At 41.8% G+C, this 17,561-nt stretch overlaps 3 protein-coding genes across 6 annotated transcripts; 2 read left to right on the forward strand and 1 right to left on the reverse strand.

Annotated features, from left to right (window-relative positions):
* The first annotated feature begins 1,132 nt into the window (after nt 1-1,132).
* On the forward strand, nt 1,133-4,968 carry glrx2 (glutaredoxin 2). Of its 4 annotated transcripts, none has more exons than XM_020102536.2 (4): nt 1,133-1,288; nt 3,019-3,085; nt 3,727-3,903; nt 4,136-4,968. In XM_020102536.2, exons 2-4 carry the CDS (start codon nt 3,020-3,022, stop codon nt 4,286-4,288), a joined length of 396 nt encoding a protein of 131 aa, XP_019958095.1. In that variant the 5' UTR covers nt 1,133-1,288; nt 3,019; the 3' UTR covers nt 4,289-4,968. The 4 variants fall into 4 exon arrangements, with proteins under 4 accessions (XP_019958095.1, XP_019958094.1, XP_019958096.1 ...); XM_020102535.2 differs by having other exon boundaries at nt 1,152-1,385; XM_020102537.2 differs by having other exon boundaries at nt 1,164-1,244.
* Nucleotides 4,969-5,197: 229 nt separating this feature from the next.
* uchl5 (ubiquitin carboxyl-terminal hydrolase L5) lies at nt 5,198-11,377 on the forward strand. Its single transcript, XM_020102533.2, has 11 exons — nt 5,198-5,415; nt 5,982-6,045; nt 6,164-6,269; nt 6,718-6,843; nt 7,462-7,523; nt 7,924-8,054; nt 8,288-8,351; nt 8,597-8,699; nt 9,903-10,016; nt 10,229-10,327; nt 11,005-11,377. Exons 1-11 carry the CDS (start codon nt 5,340-5,342, stop codon nt 11,047-11,049), a joined length of 990 nt encoding a protein of 329 aa, XP_019958092.1. The 5' UTR covers nt 5,198-5,339; the 3' UTR covers nt 11,050-11,377.
* Nucleotides 11,378-14,454: 3,077 nt separating this feature from the next.
* On the reverse strand, nt 14,455-16,506 carry rgs2 (regulator of G protein signaling 2). Its single transcript, XM_020102557.2, has 5 exons — nt 16,349-16,506; nt 16,151-16,240; nt 15,711-15,772; nt 15,352-15,518; nt 14,455-15,260 (listed from the first exon to the last, which is right to left on the reverse strand). The coding sequence occupies exons 1-5, from the start codon at nt 16,441-16,443 to the stop codon at nt 15,072-15,074; spliced, it is 603 nt and encodes a 200-aa protein (XP_019958116.1). The 5' UTR covers nt 16,444-16,506; the 3' UTR covers nt 14,455-15,071.
* Between the last annotated feature and the right edge of the window lie 1,055 nt (nt 16,507-17,561).

Genomic DNA, 17,561 nt, shown 5'->3' on the forward strand with positions numbered 1-17,561 from the left:
TTCTCTTGCCCTGTGAACAACCTTTGGTAAAGTTAAGATAAGCCCAGTGCAGGTTATGTTGGTTTGATACTTGGAAGAAAGATGATTCCCCGATTGCACATGGGACTTTATGATGGATGAAGCCTTCTTACAGAAAGAAGCTTTTACCTTTTTAAGGGTTCTACACCTTAAAATCCAGGCAGGAGGGCAAAGACTGCAGCTTTAGTTTCTAGGTTCAATCCATCCTGACTATAATGACCAGGGGTTGTAGAGATCAGTTGGACATTCAAGCTGCTTTATCTGCTCCGTCTTGTCTGTTATCATATGAATTAATGCTGCAAGCAGGTATTTGAACCCTAATGCTATTCTGCGCCATCTCTCATAACATTTCTGGCTTTGTGTCAGGATATAACCCCCTTAAGGGCAAAGCTGTAGATCTCTTTGATGGTGTGAATCCATTCTGAAATGATGGATTTCTCCCTTGGCTTTGAGAAGATGGGGGAAAAAAAAGGCATTTGAAGTGAAGCACTTCTGTTCTGCCTCATCAGAGATCTTTAGATTTGTGATTGATTTCCAGAGCCTGTCAGCCTGTTCTGGGCTAACGTGGCAAATGGGGAAATGGTTAATTCTGAACTAATGCATTTCCACCTGCATTTGAAGAAGGAGGAGAAACTGAAATCTTTGAGGATGAAGGAAGAAATAATCTGCAGCAGCAGCAGCAGCAGCAGCACTGATGCCTCTGCTGAACAGACAAACTGAGACGACTGAGGAATGTTATCTCTTCTCTCTGCTGGAGTTCCACCTCACACAGCAACATCGCTGTGGCCCCGTATTTTGGCGCCATGATACGTGGAATGGTCCGCTCCTGTTTTCCCGATCTGGGCCACAAGTAAACCAAAGCCATTCCACACGTCCACCGTCATGTTCACCTTTTATCACATGGGACACTTTAGGTTCACGTCCAGATTACAGCTTGTTGAAAAAACGCACATTTGCCAAAAAAGGCCCAAATTAGTTTACTTCACACATAAATACAAATAAATCAATATAACAGACATAAACATAGAATGACAACTAATGTCTCTCTATCATCTCTCTCTCTCTCTATGTTTTTGTTTACATGTGACGTCACAGTGAGCGCGCACGCTGGAGGTCGCGCGCCGACGTTGCGCGCCTGCGTCAGACGCTGCTTCCGGCGCCTGACGTCAGGGTTGGCTGTAGCTTTAGCGCTAGCCACAAACGCTGCTAACAACAGAGGCTGGCGCGTGAGTCCAGAGCTGCGTGTTCTGTCGCCGCATGTTTCATCCAGGTCAACAGCTCGATTACTTTCTGGCCATGTGTTCCTTTGTCTCCATGTTGTCTCGGGCGGGAAGTCTCCCGAGGCTGACGTGGACCGGCTGCCGAAGGTCATACCCGCTAGCTTGACTCCAAACATAGCTAGCTAGTCAGTGATCCGTCCATAGATGAGTGTAAAAGAACAACAGCTGTTTTAAAACTGTTCACGTCAGCTCACGAAACGACATCACCGGAAACAGTCTCCGGCTCAGAGGCTCGTTGTTTTCACTGCCACGTGTTCACCTATAACGGCGGTGTCATTGTAACTTCACGTAATTTAAAGTTTGATTTACTTTAAAGCGTCTTTTTCGTGAAGTAACGCATGCTTTTCTTCATCTTCACAATCCAATAGGTTCTTAAGGGGAATTCGGCGCAGATATGACCCATCACTGAGCTGTTGTTTGTTTTAAATGTTAACATTTATCTCTGGCATCACTTATCACGGTCACCGTTAGCTCAGGCACACCGGCCATCTTTCAGCTGCTGTGAAGATATTACAAACATTAGGGTTTTCATTGAATCAAGTTCTGTGAGGTGTATAAAACAGAAGCCGAATTTACTTTGAGATGCTTTGGTTTCATGAAACACCTGCAGTTCCGTGATAGGAAGTTTTTCATTTTCAGATTTGGGTGGTTTTCATGGTGTTAACAGATTTTCAACGAGTTTTGGTCTGACGCTCACCCACTTGGGCTGAAGTTAGTTTTACATTCGATACTCGGATTACAGGGTTTTCACTTTTAGGGACCTTCGATAAATGATTGTCCCGAGTCATGCGACTCCAAATCATAGAGCTCATCAGATGCTCTGGAAGTCAAACATGAGTTTCATTTCCTGAGACTTTGATTATCAGGAATAATATTTTAACCATACAAGGTAGTTTTCCAACAATCTAAGAAATGGTGATATGTTAAATGCTCCTTTATCAGCCACATGTCTGTATGCTGTCAAATGTTTATTTGTGATGTCAAGGAGAAGTGCTATACTACCCATAATCCTCAGTACAGTGAGTTATTCTCCCTAACACATGGCGTTTTTCAGAGAGTCCAAAGGTGAAAGTCCCTACAACAAGGTTAACTCTACTGATAGTTGTTAGAAAACAAATGTTTTAAGGTCTCTTTCCTTTGTGCTCTAATACAACAGGACATTGGATTTACATTATTCTACAATAGTTAATATTTCTAATGAATATGTGACCCACTGAATCCAAACGGATGCTGAACTGTGTTGTATGTACGATCCCTAGTGAAACCCAGAGATCTGGAGGGAACAACTGTCAAATACAACCAACCTTAAACTAACTTCACCAAGGTGTCAAATCCCAGTCAATTACTGGTGACAGTGAGGAGCATGTTAACTCTTAATCCCAGATTACCAGCACATAAATCTCACTGCAGTCGCAGACAGGACATTACACGGAGTAAAACAACGCTACTTAAAACGTGGTGTTCATTATACCAGAACTATGGACATGAGTATTTTCAGACCAGCAGTTATCCTCCAGTTAGATATTATTTTAATGCTAATTATTAGCCTTCAGCTCGTCTCTTCGTTTGATATTTCCTCAATTCTAAGGTTACTGCTGATTCTTCCAGTTAACGCTTGTTGTGTGTAAATTAACTCAGATTCTAACGTAGAGCAATGTAGAAAAAATAGAGCGAATACTTTAAACTTTACACTTAAATGTTGTGATTTGTCTTTTTCTAGAATGGGAAATTATACATCGTCCACGACTGGGAGTCTGTCAGGCACAGCCTGCGTGCAGTATGTTCAGGTGAGAAGAGGCTGGGAGATCTGATGCCTTTTACCAACTCGCTAAAACTTTGGGGGACAGCCTTGTGTTGAGTCTTTCTAAGACCTAGTTTTAAATGTCTGTGTCAGATAAATTTGTCATTAAAAACTGAATGTTAAATTTCAGTTATTTGGTTATTCACATGTTATCTCATATTTTCAATTCCAAATATTTCCCACAATTCACCCCTCTCCTTGGCGTCTTATTCAGTCGTATTGCTTGATGTCTCTTGTCAGTTTGTTGAGGTGTATTGCATCCTGTTCTCATGCTTTTCTGCAAGTCTGAGTCCGAGATACTTTATGATATGTACCCTAAAACTATGACAAACAAATATACCACAGTTATTCTGATTCCAAGAACTTTGCAGTTTATTTAGTAAGTCTAAATTTTCTGTCAAATCAAGTGAAGATTAAATTTGAATTGTTAAATCTAGATAATGTATGTTTAAGAAAGTTGATTAGAGGTTGAATGAGTTTTGTTTAATACAACCTCTACCGTAGTTTACTCACTTACCAAATGTTAACCATGGAGATAATGATTATCTTCTCTTTGCCTATTGTGTGCTTTTTTTTTTTCAATCTGTTCATATTTACTGAAATCTGGTTTTTTTTCTGTGTTCTCAGGAGGTGGTGTCACAGAACTGTGTCGTGATATTCTCCAAGACCACCTGTCCTTATTGCAAAATGGCCAAGAATGTCTTCAATGAAATCGGTGCCAACTACAAAGTGGTCGAACTTGATGAACACAATGACGGGAGGAGACTGCAAGAGGCCTTAGCTCAGATGACCGGTGCCAGAACGGTAACAATCTCATGTCACGTATTGGCAGCTCAGTGTTAAAGTTACATTTGGGCTGCCTTGTCGTCCAGGGGTTTTTATTGGGGCTTCAGCCAAGAACTTGCTTTTTATTTTGACTCAGAATAGTTTAATGTGAAAAACAAATGGCATCTAGTCCAGATTGTAATCACAACAGCCAGTCATTGAACCAGTCGTTCACACTGTGTCAATGTCACGACGTGATTTGTGTGCTCAGGTGCCGAGAGTCTTCATTAATGGAAACTGCATCGGCGGCGGCTCAGACACCAAACATCTCCACCAGCAGGGGAAGCTGGTGCCACTGATCAAACAGTGTTCCCCCTGCTGCTCCAGCTCCGAGGGCTCAGCAAGCGGACAGTTCGCTAAATGACTAACCGTTCTTGTATTATCCTTCAATCCTGTATTTATTCATTGTTTTCTCGATCTGATGCAACATGTTTTACATTGCTTGAGCAGGCCTGTTATGTATTTATCAAAGTGCATAGGATGTTTCATGTTTAAAACACATATGTTTTCATGTAGGGATGTTACAGTACTATTATTAAAGCTGCCATGTTTTAAACACAGCCTGTGAATAGGTGAACTACTTCAAATCAAATGGTTGTTTTTTTTAACCATATTACACTCACGAACAAGCACAACCTCTCGCATCAAGCGTCATCAAACAGTGAACACCACCAAGTATTGACTCATGTTCTGTTAATGGATTTTAAAGGGAATTTCTCTGCGTCTTGTCGAACTGAAATAACCGCAGATTTGTTTTTTTTTATGTTATCAGCATTTGAAACTTGATATCTAATTAAAGAAAATAAATGTTGGTTAATTGGATAGACTGTAAATGGAAAAATATAAAGTCGTTTTGGTTTTTTTTACATGCTTGTCAAAACATGTTCCATTTCAGTGGCTGTGTGATTATTTTGTGTGTAAGGAATCACGATGCTGCTCGGTGTGATGAATATTTAAATGAATGGGGATGTTTATGCAGATGAATCCTGTTTTTTTTAAGAAACTGAATGTATTATGATATTTAATAAAAATTAAACAACCGTGTTTTCTTTGATGGAGTGCTTCATTTATTCACCCTTACTGCGCAGGAGGGCGGGTAGCAGCTGTATTTCATAGGAGAAAACACGCGTAACCAAGACACGTTGATTAGTTTAAATCAATTAATATAAGTTTTAATTTATTTTCAGATTTAAAAAAGTTTGTCGGTGTTCGGGATTAATTTTCTGTAAATCAAACTGTTTTGCGTAAAACGAGCGCACCCGCTCTATGCGCGTCGCAGCTCTGACGTCACTCCATCTCCCCCCTCGGTTAAATTAGCCTGACTAACGGGAGCGCCGCTAAGCTAGCACGTTAGCATCCGGTTTTATGAGCGCAGCAGCGTGAATCCTGGTTTTTTTTGTGTTTCACCGTGAATCATGGCCGGAAGCGCGGGAGAATGGTGTCTGATGGAGAGCGACCCCGGGGTGTTCACCGAGCTCATTAAAGGTTTCGGTGAGTGGCGCGGAGCTAGACGGCTAGCCGCTCATTCAATGTAGCATCGCGCAAGCTAATGCGACGGCGCTAACTAGCTTAGCTGCTCTACGGCTAACGAGAGAAATTAGCTGCAATTGAATTAACGCGTGAAAATGGAGGAAAGGAAAAAAAAAACGCCACACGCAGCATGAAAGTGAAATGGTCCCGAGCATAGCGACCGGGAGACTGCACTCTCATGGAAGTGGCACGGGTTCTCAGAGCTAACCTGCTCAGGCTAGCTAGGTGGCTAGCATTACTCAGCGTTCAAAACAACGGCGGGTGAAAACACACTGATTTAGTTTTTAATTGAATCTGTATTTAATCAGTCACACCGGGATCGAGGTTTAATTTCCAACAGAGGCCCGAGAACAAGGAAACGATTAAACACGAGCACCAACAAAACACAGCGAACACGCTGTCATTCATTAACAACATCACACAGTAAAGATTGTTAAAAAAAAAAAAAAAACCCTCCACGAACTCACGGGTTCACCTTCATGTCCAAAGTGTGGATGAATGTCTGATGCTTCGTTTGTCCTCGTCAGGCTGCAAAGGATCCCAGGTGGAGGAGATCTGGAGCATGGAGCCGGAGAACTTTGACAACTTGAAGTATGTTCATGTTTGCAGCATTATAATCCCACATGTCCCCCCCAACCCCCACCACACACTGATGACAGGACTTTATATTATATTATATTACATTACATCCGTCTGTTCTATCTTCCAGACCAGTTCACGGCTTGATTTTCCTGTTCAAGTGGCAGCCAGGTGAAGAGCCAGCAGGATCCATCGTCCAGGACTCAAGACTCGACCACATCTTCTTTGCAAAACAGGCGAGTGTAGACAGGATGAAGTGATCTTTTATTAGTCCCGCCAAGGGTGGGACATCTGCTGTGTGCAAGAAGATTTCCACAAGATGTATTGTCATTTCAAAACATGAGATACTGAGAGCAAATCTCGCAGTGTGATAATGAATGTCCGTGCTTCTGCATTAACTCGCCCTATGACGTGAAACCAGTAAAACACAGTGTGAGGATGTTTCTTCTCATCCAGGAATGATCATTCTCTTTCACACAATAACATAATATTTCTTTATATGGACATGAGCTTAAACATTCAATTTCTAGATTTAAAACTTTGTTCACTCCTGCAGATTTGCAAAAAAAAAAAATGAGGCACTTGTAAAATTGTATACCACAAAATCTGATTATGTAAGTGTGCTCTTTTTCTAATTTCACCAAGAGCATCAATAACGTATGATGTGTGTGTGTCTATTTCCAGGTCATCAACAATGCTTGTGCGACTCAGGCGATTGTCAGCGTTCTGCTCAACTGTTCCCATCCTGACATGCTGCTCGGAGACACACTGACAGAGTTCAGAGAGTTTTCACAGAGTTTCGACGCTGCTGTATGTTCATGGTATTTTTGTCTTGAGTCCAAAAAACTGTGGCTTGGCTTGTTTTCTGTTGCTTCTCATTATCTTTTAACCCTCCCATTTGAAGTTTAGTGTCAGCAACATTCAAATTCAAATAATAAGTGATAAATTATTCATCGCTCTTTCCAAACAAACACTTGTACTGCTTTTCCCCTCAGAGGAGAAACTCATTACACAACTCTCTACATTTCCCTTTCCGTCTATAACAGACAGTTTTATCCTCTTACCTTTAAAACTGCGATGACTCAGTCCCTGTCCCACTAATATTCAGGAGAACCAGGCTGTTCTTATTTTTGAAGCCTGACTTATCTAAAATGTATTCCTACTGAGACATGACAACTTTGTTATTTTAAAGATGCTAACATCTCACAAGGGACAAAGAGAAAAGGCTGAAATTGTTTTATGATATAATCAACACATTTCTATGCATAGAAGCAGACAAATAAGTCATTTATTTTAATTAGCAATGGTAATTATATTGCAATTGGAATGTAGAATTTACTTGGTACAGGGTTTCAGTACCCCGCAGCATCTTTTAAGCCAGGGGTTATACAGTCAGCATTGAAATCATGCATCTCCCTCTTTCCTCAGATGAAAGGTTTGGCTCTCAGCAACTCTGAAGTGATCCGACAAGTTCACAACAGCTTTGCCAGGTAAGCTCCCGTTCATATCACATCCAGCTGGAGAGGAAACGTTGGATTGGCCTCATGTTATTTTTAGCTCCTCAGTCTCACTAGGAGAAAAAGGATTGGCCCATTTGTAGCAAACAAACCAGTTTACACTTAAAATATTAATATTTAATATATTGGTCAGATATTTTCTAAATGTTTAATTCTGTAAAAGACGTTTTCATATCGGCAAACAAACACAGATAACGACATCAGCCAATTTCTGTCCAATAAATCAGTTTGGTTCTGGTTCATCAATTATAAAAATTCTCTCAAAACATTTAGAATTGAGGATAAATGACGTTTGATAATTAAAACATCACACTTTTTATGGACATGCGAGACCAGAAATTATTCCCACTTCAGTACTTTTGTATTTTTGCAGACAGCAAATGTTTGAATTTGATGCAAAGTCGTCAGCAAAGGACGAGGACGCCTTTCACTTTGTGAGCTACGTTCCTGTAAACGGCCGACTATATGAGTTGGACGGACTTCGAGAGGGACCAATTGACTTGGGTAAGCAGCAAAACAATGACATTTGTTTCAGGTTTCAGCTCCAGAACTGGCAGTTTGATGTTTAAAGTCGCTCTGTGTGAGGCCCCCCTGTGCACTGCTGAATATTGGGCTTGTTGGCCACGGTCAATCTCCCATAAAACTGCCTGTTTTTATGATGATGAACAGTGTGTGCTGGCAGTAAATGTATAAACGGACTCCTGAAGCTTAATCTATTCCTGTCTGTGTTTCTCCAGGTGCATGCACCCAGGATGATTGGATCAGCGCAGTTCGCCCAGTGATTGAGAAAAGAATACAGAAGTAATTATCTTTGTGTATGCAGAACATTTTTAGATTAACCAAGTGCACAGGGATCAAGCAACGCCATGTAACGTTAAGTGAGCAACAGCGCCCTCTGCAGCCACATGCAGTGACTTATTCTGTATCATTGAGACATTTGTACATTCAGTCTGTAAATACTTGTTTGTCTTCCTGCTGAATACTTCCCTGGTTTTCTGTGTGTCATTCTGTTCTCGCTGAATAATGCTGGTTGTTTTCCTCTCCAGATACAGTGAGGGAGAGATCCGATTCAACCTAATGGCCATTGTGTCAGACAGAAAGATGATATACGAGAGGAAGATCGCAGAGCTCCAGACTCAGCTCACTGAGGTGAGTGGCAGCACGAGAAATGACAAAGAATCATTTATTATATATTTGCTTTTTCCGTGGTAGCCCACATTTGAAATACATCACTTGTCAGCTTTCAGAACGTTAGAGACGGTAGCTGTGGTTTGCTTTAGGTAAGAAGAAAATGGTGGCTGTGTGCACTCACCTGTCATGTTTGTCAAATCACATCACAGGATGCTTTGGTCACAGCTTGTGCAGTTTTGATAAAAAAACTGGTGTAATGATGCTTTCCCGTCCTGAGATGTAACATTTAGAAAATGACCTGGGTTATTCTTGGTGGAGGAAGTCTTTAACAAGGTTTACACTGTGAGCTACGTTAACTGCATCAGGCTCAGGTCCGTTACTTTTATTTTTGGGATCGGACCAGAGCTGCACTCTAGTAGGAGGACTGTCTCTCATTCCGTTCAGATGCCCACACTTGACATTTGGAGCAGGTTTTCTTTCGTAGGAGCTTCAATATTTGATGTATTTATATTCATGTGCTCTTTTGTGCTATATGCTATGCGATGCAGTGGCTTGGAGACCAAGACAAGTTTGGATCTGGTACAAGAAAGTATATTTTACCTTACCTAACAGTATTGATCTCCACTGTATGAAAACTAGTAGAATACGTGTGGAAGAGGACGCACAGTTTTATACATTCAGAAAAATGTGTTGTGCAAGAGAGAGGTTGAAGATTAACACCACCCTTTGCTGTGGTAGAAAATAAGAGTCATCATTACTGGGTGTTGACAGAATGTTCGGTTACACCTGTTGCACATCACACCTTAGTGATGACCACATACACGCCCTAAATACATTACACCTGCCGAGTTAACCCTTCAACCACTGGAGGTCAGTAGAAACCAATTCTCAGATGGTGGTGTTTTAAAGAAATAAATGTGATTAACTCAAGTGTGGGACGTGCATCAGGGTTTCTGCAGGGTCTTAAAAAGTCTAAAATCCAATCATCTGAATTTGAGGACTTCAATATTTAAAAATGTTGCGTGCTCACTTTGCTGAAGTAGTTCAACACTCATTTAACACCAATTTGCCAAAATGAATAGTGGGATTATGTGAGTGGTTTGAGTTTAACCAACATGAGCATTTTCAGAGCGCTGATTATTTTTACCCCCCTCCCCTCTGTTCCCACTAGTCAGGATATGTCCTGTATGTATAGAAACCTTTTTCCCCCTCTGTTTCCAGGACGAACCGATGGATACGGACCAGAGCAGCACGTTTCTAAGCTCCATCCAGTCAGAGATCGCCAAGTACCAGCTCCTTATTGAAGAGGAAAATCAGAAACTTAAAAGATATAAGGTGGGCTTCACCTCAGCAACACAGTCCCTACAATTACATTCTGTATTTCACGTTCATTGTGGTAGAAGTAGAGGGAGATGCACTCCATTACACGGCAGTACAGTTTTCCCCTGGCCTCTCAATAAACGAACACATTATAAATTCATGGACTGTTTTTGCCGCTGTGTTTTTTTTGTTTCCTTCACTTCTTCTGTCTGTCTGCGTCCTTACAGATTGAAAACATTCGACGGAAGCACAACTACCTTCCTTTCATCATGGAGCTTCTGAAGACGCTGGCAGAGTACCAGCAGTTAATACCCCTGGTGGAGAAGGTACATTAAATTTGTGCAACAGTCTCTGGGAAGGTTTAAAGAAAGCACCTTGACATTTTGTAACACAGTTATTTCTCCTTCTCTTTATGAGACGCACATCATTTCTAATATCTTTAATGTCTTCCAACCTGTATTTTTTTTTTTTTTTTAAAGACATTCAAGGACAAATAATGAAAGGCTTGATAAATGATCTTTCCTTCCTGTAAACCTTGAAAGACTTACAAACACAATGAAACTGATCTAAGATGTTTGGAAAACCAGAGCTGCAGTGTTTATACTGTCCACTAGAGGTCAGACATAATGTGTCACACAGATAACATCCTGCATCTCATGGCTGTGCTGGGTCTGAATGTTCTTAATTGTTATATTCATCATAGTTCTCATCAATGTTACACTGCTTATCTACTTAAAAGAACAAACTACATTTCCCACAAATATTTCATTGAATAACTTTAAAATTGTATTTCATTCTTCATACGTCTTAAAAATGATGACTCAATAGAAAACGCAGTCTTCTCCGCCTCTAAAGGAAGAAGCACACAAATGTCGCGCTGGGTTTTAAAGGTGTTTACATTCATATGTAGCATCAGGTCCAAATGGGTTAAGGAGCCTCAGTAAGTGCTGTTTTCAGTTTAAATAAACAATACAAATGAAAATGTCTCTGTCTGTCTCCCCAGGCGAAGGAGAAGCAGAGCGCCAAAAAAGCTCAGGAGGCCAAGTGAGCAAGGACTCAACAGAGAAGCCTCCGGTTACACACACAGACACATCCAGAACCCCACAGTCACTCTTCCATCAGTGAGCCACATGCTGATACTGTTCATTTGTCATATTCTTGTTAACGACCGTGGGTGTTCCGCGGCACTTCCTCACTGTGGCGTCCTGTGAAGCTCACAGACATGAAGAACCGTACTGCAGGTGCAGCAGAAAGACTTTCGGCAACAATCCTGTCTCCGTGTGTGTCGCATCAGCTCTATTGCATGATAGAAGGAAAGATGTGCTCAAATCATGTCGTGTCTTATTTTCATAATAAAATGTGTAGGTGTTTATGAATGGTTTTGCTTTCGTTGATGGAATTCCAAAACAAAATTTTAAAAAAATGTTTTGCAGTGAACAGACAAATCCACTCAGTTGTCAGAAGTTATCGGTGGATCTTTGCCACCACCTGCTGGTGAAGTAGAGGAATGATGAGCACTGTTTACAGTACATGACACAAATCTGATATCCTTTAATTTAACATTATAAATCAATCGACAATCTCACATCGAGATCTGTGTGTGAGACCACGTGACCTGACGAGGGCCCGCTTACACTCTGCCAAGTCCTTGTGTATCATTAAGAAAGGGCAGAATCAAATGTGGTGACTTGTGTGGTCGTTGGAGAGCCTCCAGTAGCGGTGTGTGTTGATGTTGTAGACGTGGGAGTCTGAAGTGGCCTCTGTGATTTGTCCTGTAAATCGACTTCTTGCCTGCACTGTGTAATGAAGCCATACTTGTCTGACTTATGGGCCACGCTGTGTCCTCAGGCCTGCGTAGTCTGACGCATCTGCGGTCGCCACACCCACTGGAGAACGAGGCCCTTTTTCTATTTTGGGCTCCGGTGTTTACATACACACCTTAAGTACTCGTTGGATCAGGTCCCAGTCGCATGTTTCCAAGCTGCTTCATAGCAACAAATGGAAAGGCGCAGGTTTTACTACCAGTTCACAGTGAGAACGCTATGTGTGTTATCTGCTGTCAGGCCACGCCGGCGAGCAAACAAAAAGCTTTGGTGCTTCACAAAGATCTTCACTCGCTCCTTTTGTGTTTGACTGATGTCACTCGACTTACTGTAGAATGTATTGGATTGCGTAATGGAATGTGTGTTATATATGTGTGTGGCCTACTTCAGGGTCATGGAAAGTTTATTTGTCCAGCGTATTATCACATTCAGGGTTTCAAAGGCCTGTGGAGGCCCCATTAAATTCACTGGTTCCAAACTCGGACGAGGGCCGGGCTTTGAAAAATAACATTTGCATCGGAGGTTCAATAAACAAATGTTATGTTAGTGCTTATTGGGAGAAAAAAAAAAACTTCAGGAAAAGAACTCGGAAACTTGGAGGCGTTTAATGAAGCTACTTTTCTCTTTTTGTATAATGGTCGCGTCTAGAAAGTGGAGCCAGCAAATATTTTGTAGACAAAGACGATTAGTAGCTTGTTATAAGAAGTGTTAGGAAAATATGAGCAGAAGACTGAACAGAAGAAACCTTGGCTGAGGCCATTTAAAGACAAATCATCTCTCCGTCAACAGTAGATGTTAAATTCTTAACAGAAATAAAAGGAAAGCTGTTTTACTGTATTAAAACTAATGAGACCATTATGTTTAATGAGCACCATGCTCAGTATTTTGTTATAGCTCGGTAACATGATCACATAAACAATCCTAGCATACTACCATGGACACTATCTCAGCATTGGTAGCATGCTACGTGTTGCTTATTGCCTTTAAACCCTAAACTCAGCTTTATATTGTCATAAGTTTTGCGGATGAATAGACAAAGTGAAATTTAGACATGAAAATGGATCAATATGAGAAGTTAAGGCTTCACCAAAGTTATTACGGTTCAACCTGAGGGGGACGTGAATGCCTGCAACAAATTACAAAGCTGCTCGCTTGTCTTAAACTTGGGGTTTGAATCATTCCTGTCCAGATCACAGATCTACTCTGAGCTAAAGAGCACGTGGTTCTGTGGAGCTGCAGGTCTGAGCAGCGAGCGGGAGCTGTCGGCTCGTTAGGAACAAGGTGCAGACGTCTGGACACCGTCAGCCTCCACTGTGAGTTCAGGGCTGGAATCAGAGGGCACACGCAGCGCAGTCAGAGGACGACTCCCTCTGCTGTCAGTCACGCCGTTCGCTCACTTGCAGCTTTAAGCGCCGGGGCCATTGTTACAGTATGGAAACGCAGCTGCGGTGACGTGACCGGTCAGCTGTGAAAAGAGGAATGTTGTTGTGAAACGTCCGGCACATTGTCTCTGGAAGTATGTCAGAGCACAGTATGTGCTGTGAGTGGGCCTGAGCTCTTTTTCTTAAAGCAAACACTCAAAGAGCTCGTCGTCCAAAACCACTTCCAGTCTGGACAGAGTCGGTAAACATTTGGAAAATACACTTTCTTCTTTTCGGATGGATTTTTCCAAAACTTGACCTTTTGGATCTTTATTGGCCAAAGGTCAAGATCAACAAAAATACCTCTCCACAAGCTAAAGGAGAGAGAGAGAGAATATAACGCTTCTGAAGTTCAGAAGATGAATCCCGGTCTTATAAAGTCTCATATCAAAAATATTTAGAGGGGTGTCTGCAACCAGTGAGATTAGAAACACAATATTCAGCTTATTTAAATTAGTAAGTCACTTGTGATAGAAATGACAATGTCATCGTGACATGGTATTTTTACACATTAAAAAAAAAAAAAAAGACCTCCCTGGTATTTTTCATTCATCTGAGGAGCAGTCGCTGATGTTGACACTGTCTTTAAAAAGACATCAGGCATTTTACTGGCTTATGTTTAAAGCTGCTGCAATATTTATAACTTTAACTTTATAACTTTTCTACATTGGATTAATTTATTAATTAAATGAATACTGTAATGTGTGAAAGTATGTGCCCACAAATATTTAACACAGCTGTCGTCCTTGTTTTGTCTCTGATCTGCTTCATAATGAGCAGGCAGCTTTTTCAAAATAAATCCATGTTACAGACTAACACACATTTAGCGTCCGATAACAAATATACTTCTCTCGGTGGCAGAGACAAAAAAAACTATGACAACGAGACTTAATATTTGATTTAAATTTGACAGCTCTCCATCTCTGAGATATCTGTAGATAAGCCACGGTATGTTCACTGTATTTCAAAGTCTATTTTGTGTTCTCAACTTTTTTCTCATTGACCAAAAAGTCCGTTAACAGTCGATGACATTTAGCGTTGGTTCATATTTGTTTAAATAATAAATGTGTAAATAATGTTGCTTTGATGAAATCAAGCAACAATTTGCTAAATAGACTGAGATGTGGTTTTGTTAAACACAATATTTCCAAACTTTCACAGTGAAATTTTTTTTTCATTCGGTTGGGAAATAAAAGAATCGAGGGATAGTTTCAGCTCTGAAGAACAAAGTTTATTTCTCCAGCTGCTCTGAACTTTCAGTATCACAAATATAATATTACAATATTTACAATAAATAACATTGTCAGAAACATCAGTCACATCAGGCTCAATCAGTCCTCAGTAAAAAAAAAAATGCGAATGTTAAGTAAAGTAAAATGTGTAAACGGATGTAAATCCACCTGAGCGAGGACACACAGCGTCACACAGGACGTCCCCGCAGCATCGACTCCTCTCGCTCTGTGAAACCGGCGGCTCTACGACGGCATTTTCTCGATATCAAATATCAAACTCGTAACATCATAGCGAGAGGAAAGTGCAGGTAATGGACCAGCGAGGGAAAAAAACGTAACCTTAATCCCATCTGGTTGAAATGCGGTGTGGTGCCTGCAGCGTCATAGAGCATCCGGCCTCATCGTCACCGCCGAGCGCTTCCAGCAGGACGGCCTGGGAACGGCTTCAGTTTCACATTTTCCACACTCGCCGTTAATGTTTATTATCAGGATTTGCATTCGGGTCTATTATCCTGAGGCGGAGCCATCGTCAGGGGCCTGATCACACAGTCGCAGTGGTAAACAGACGGATGCAGGAGCGGGCGATCAGTTTGACTAAGACCTGATGTGCTCGGCCTGTTCCCTGGAGCACAGTTCTTTGTAGAGTTCGGAGTGGATGAACCTCGGGTAGGAGTTGTTCTCCATCAGACTGTAGACTTTCCTCTGAGCTGCCAGGAAGCTGGTCACTGTTGGATCATCCAGGCTCTGGATGATGTTGTTCTTTGTGTGGAAATCCAGGTTTATCTGAAGAGAGAAACATCCAGAGTGAGGCTCTGACGTCCAGATTTAATGAAGAGCATGTAAAGAACAAACGAAGGCATCTGTTTGCTGTTACCTCTTTGGGAGCTTCGCTTTTAATGAACTCCTCGTAAATGCTGTTGGCCTTGGACACCAGCTCTTTGTGCGACGTGAGCGTCCTGAATTCTTCGCAGGCCGTCCAAAACTCAATGTTCTCTTCGCAGAACTCAGACTTCAGGAAGATGCAAAAGGCCGTTTTCCCGTCTGCGGAGGGAGAGAGACGGAAGTGTTAAAGACGTGGAAACACCTCTCTGTGGTGGTGATCCGTTAATGTGAGGTGGAGTCAGCGCTGCGTGTTTTATTGATGCCAATAAACCCCGTTGGTTCAGCAGCTGACCGTGTGACCTTTATGCCGTTATGTAATCGTGAAGCAGAGACGCAGAGAGCGACACTTACATTTATGACTGAGTAGTTTGTCGAGCGACTGCGCCCATTGGTTCACGTCATCAGTGCTCGGCCTGAGGGGAGAGAACAGAGGTTGTGTAAGAGATCGTTTTTGCAGAAGAAACCGCCTAAAGTTGATTTTTGTGGTTGAGACGAACTATTGCAAATTATTCTGTGCATACTTTAAAATCAGATTTTATGTCCATGCTATAATGAAATATTTATATTCACATAAAATCATAAAGGTTAGTTAGGTTTCATTTATCCAACAATTTAAAGATAAAATAGATTTAAAATTTTAAAAAAAATAGATCTGAATAAAACCAAGGTAAAAAGAAATTTAAGATTCTGCAAAATGTGAACCACAGTCACAAACTAAAACGTGTAGCAACATGAATGCACACATCGTGGAATCATATCACATGAATCCTCAGAACAAGGTAGAGCCGTACCTGTAGGGTCTGTGTTTCACCAGGTGTAAAACTGAGTGTGAAGAGTTTGTCTTCAGGAGAACTCGTATTCTGTTTCTCCAGTTTTTCCTCCTGCAAAAGAAAAAGACAATAACCGGTCAGTGGGTTGTGTCAGCATAAAGTCTCAGTCGTGTCTCATCGTGACCAGGAACTTCCTCATCGATCTCCAGACGGACTTACTTTAGCCCCATCCCCTCTGGGAACACGTCAGTGGGTGTCAGACAGTCTGTGAACGCCATGTTTCGGGATGACACACTGACAAGGTTCTCTCTCATGGTTCAATATCCTCCTCTTCTCCCTCTTGACTTGTCAGGCGGCTTTATAGCTTCTCTCTGGGGTGTGATGGGAGGGAGGCGGGGACTGGAATGACAGGTCTTTAAGGCGATTGGCTCGGGGCCGTGTAAACAAAGACTTCTCCCTGGTATGACTCTCAGGCCCAGATGCAATGATAGGCTAAGGCTGCATAAACATTCCCTCCCTCACGATCCTGTAGTCTTCCATGTCCAAGCGTAAGGTCAAGATGTGACGTGCGTGGTGGACTCAACTGATTCCTCACCAAAAAAAAACCCGTCAGGAACTAACACAACTTTTTTTTTTTTTTTTTTTTCCCCTTGAGAACATTTTTGCCAAGTTGCAGCTGCTCTGTGATTCGTATCCAGACACATCCACAAACATCTGAAACATTCACACTTCTACTTTTGCACCTCATTTCAGAATAAGGTGTCTCACCTTGAGGAAAATAAGGTTCCCAGCATGTCATGTCATAAAACGGCCCCGTTCCTCACTTGTGACCACTTCTGATGCACAATTGATTCATTGTCGCTACGCAACACGACTGATGAGCGGTGCATATTTCATGGGTTAGTCACTGGGCGTGGAGCGTTACCTGTGCCACGATGGCTCGTCAAGATATAACAGGTCGGAGCAAAGATAATGACGATGCTTTTGTACCATGACCTCAACAGGACGCTGCTTGTTCATTCCTCTCATATTTACTGAACGAAAAAACAAAGATAGAGTTAAATCTGCCGGGAGGTGAAACATTTTAGACATTTGGTCTCGTTTTGACGTGTTTTAAGAGAATTAAAGGAGCAGGTTTCAGAAAACGGTGAAGACTGCTTGTCTGGAAATGAGCGTCGGTCAGTTAGAGACGCTTCAGCGAAGAAATTGACCATTTATAGCAAAAGGGTTATGCAGTCAGATTTAGCGGATAAGCTCTCGGAGGGTCAGCGATGAGGTGCTGCCAGGAGAACTGATCCCTTCAACAAACATATGCACGAACAGAAGATGTTATTAAAGTCAACAGCACCAAAAGCTGCAGCGCCATGGGAGGAGGCCGGAGGACGCTGCAGCAGCAGTGGAAGTTTCCAGGATATCAAGGCCGCCGAGGAAA

Source organism: Paralichthys olivaceus, chromosome 3 (assembly GCF_024713975.1).
Source record: "Paralichthys olivaceus isolate ysfri-2021 chromosome 3, ASM2471397v2, whole genome shotgun sequence".
NCBI classification, from domain to species: Eukaryota; Metazoa; Chordata; class Actinopteri; order Pleuronectiformes; family Paralichthyidae; genus Paralichthys; species Paralichthys olivaceus.

What these genes read in the sequence shown, in the direction of transcription:
- glrx2 (XM_020102535.2), top strand. Translation starts at nt 1,276, where the DNA reads ATGTTTCATCCAGGTCAACAGCTCGATTACTTTCTGGCCATGTGTTCC. An exon ending in CCTGCGTGCAGTATGTTCAG is followed by an intron (nt 3,086 to 3,726) that starts GTGAGAAGAGGC and finishes CTGTGTTCTCAG; the next exon opens with GAGGTGGTGTCACAGAACTG. An exon ending in AGATGACCGGTGCCAGAACG is followed by an intron (nt 3,904 to 4,135) that starts GTAACAATCTCA and finishes TTGTGTGCTCAG; the next exon opens with GTGCCGAGAGTCTTCATTAA.
- uchl5 (XM_020102533.2), top strand. Translation starts at nt 5,340, where the DNA reads ATGGCCGGAAGCGCGGGAGAATGGTGTCTGATGGAGAGCGACCCCGGG. An exon ending in TCCAGACTCAGCTCACTGAG is followed by an intron (nt 8,700 to 9,902) that starts GTGAGTGGCAGC and finishes CTCTGTTTCCAG; the next exon opens with GACGAACCGATGGATACGGA. An exon ending in TAATACCCCTGGTGGAGAAG is followed by an intron (nt 10,328 to 11,004) that starts GTACATTAAATT and finishes CTGTCTCCCCAG; the next exon opens with GCGAAGGAGAAGCAGAGCGC.
- rgs2 (XM_020102557.2), bottom strand. Translation starts at nt 16,443, where the DNA reads ATGAGAGAGAACCTTGTCAGTGTGTCATCCCGAAACATGGCGTTCACA. An exon ending in CCAGAGGGGATGGGGCTAAA is followed by an intron (nt 16,241 to 16,348) that starts GTAAGTCCGTCT and finishes TTTCTTTTGCAG; the next exon opens with GAGGAAAAACTGGAGAAACA. An exon ending in CAAACTACTCAGTCATAAAT is followed by an intron (nt 15,519 to 15,710) that starts GTAAGTGTCGCT and finishes CTCCCTCCGCAG; the next exon opens with ACGGGAAAACGGCCTTTTGC.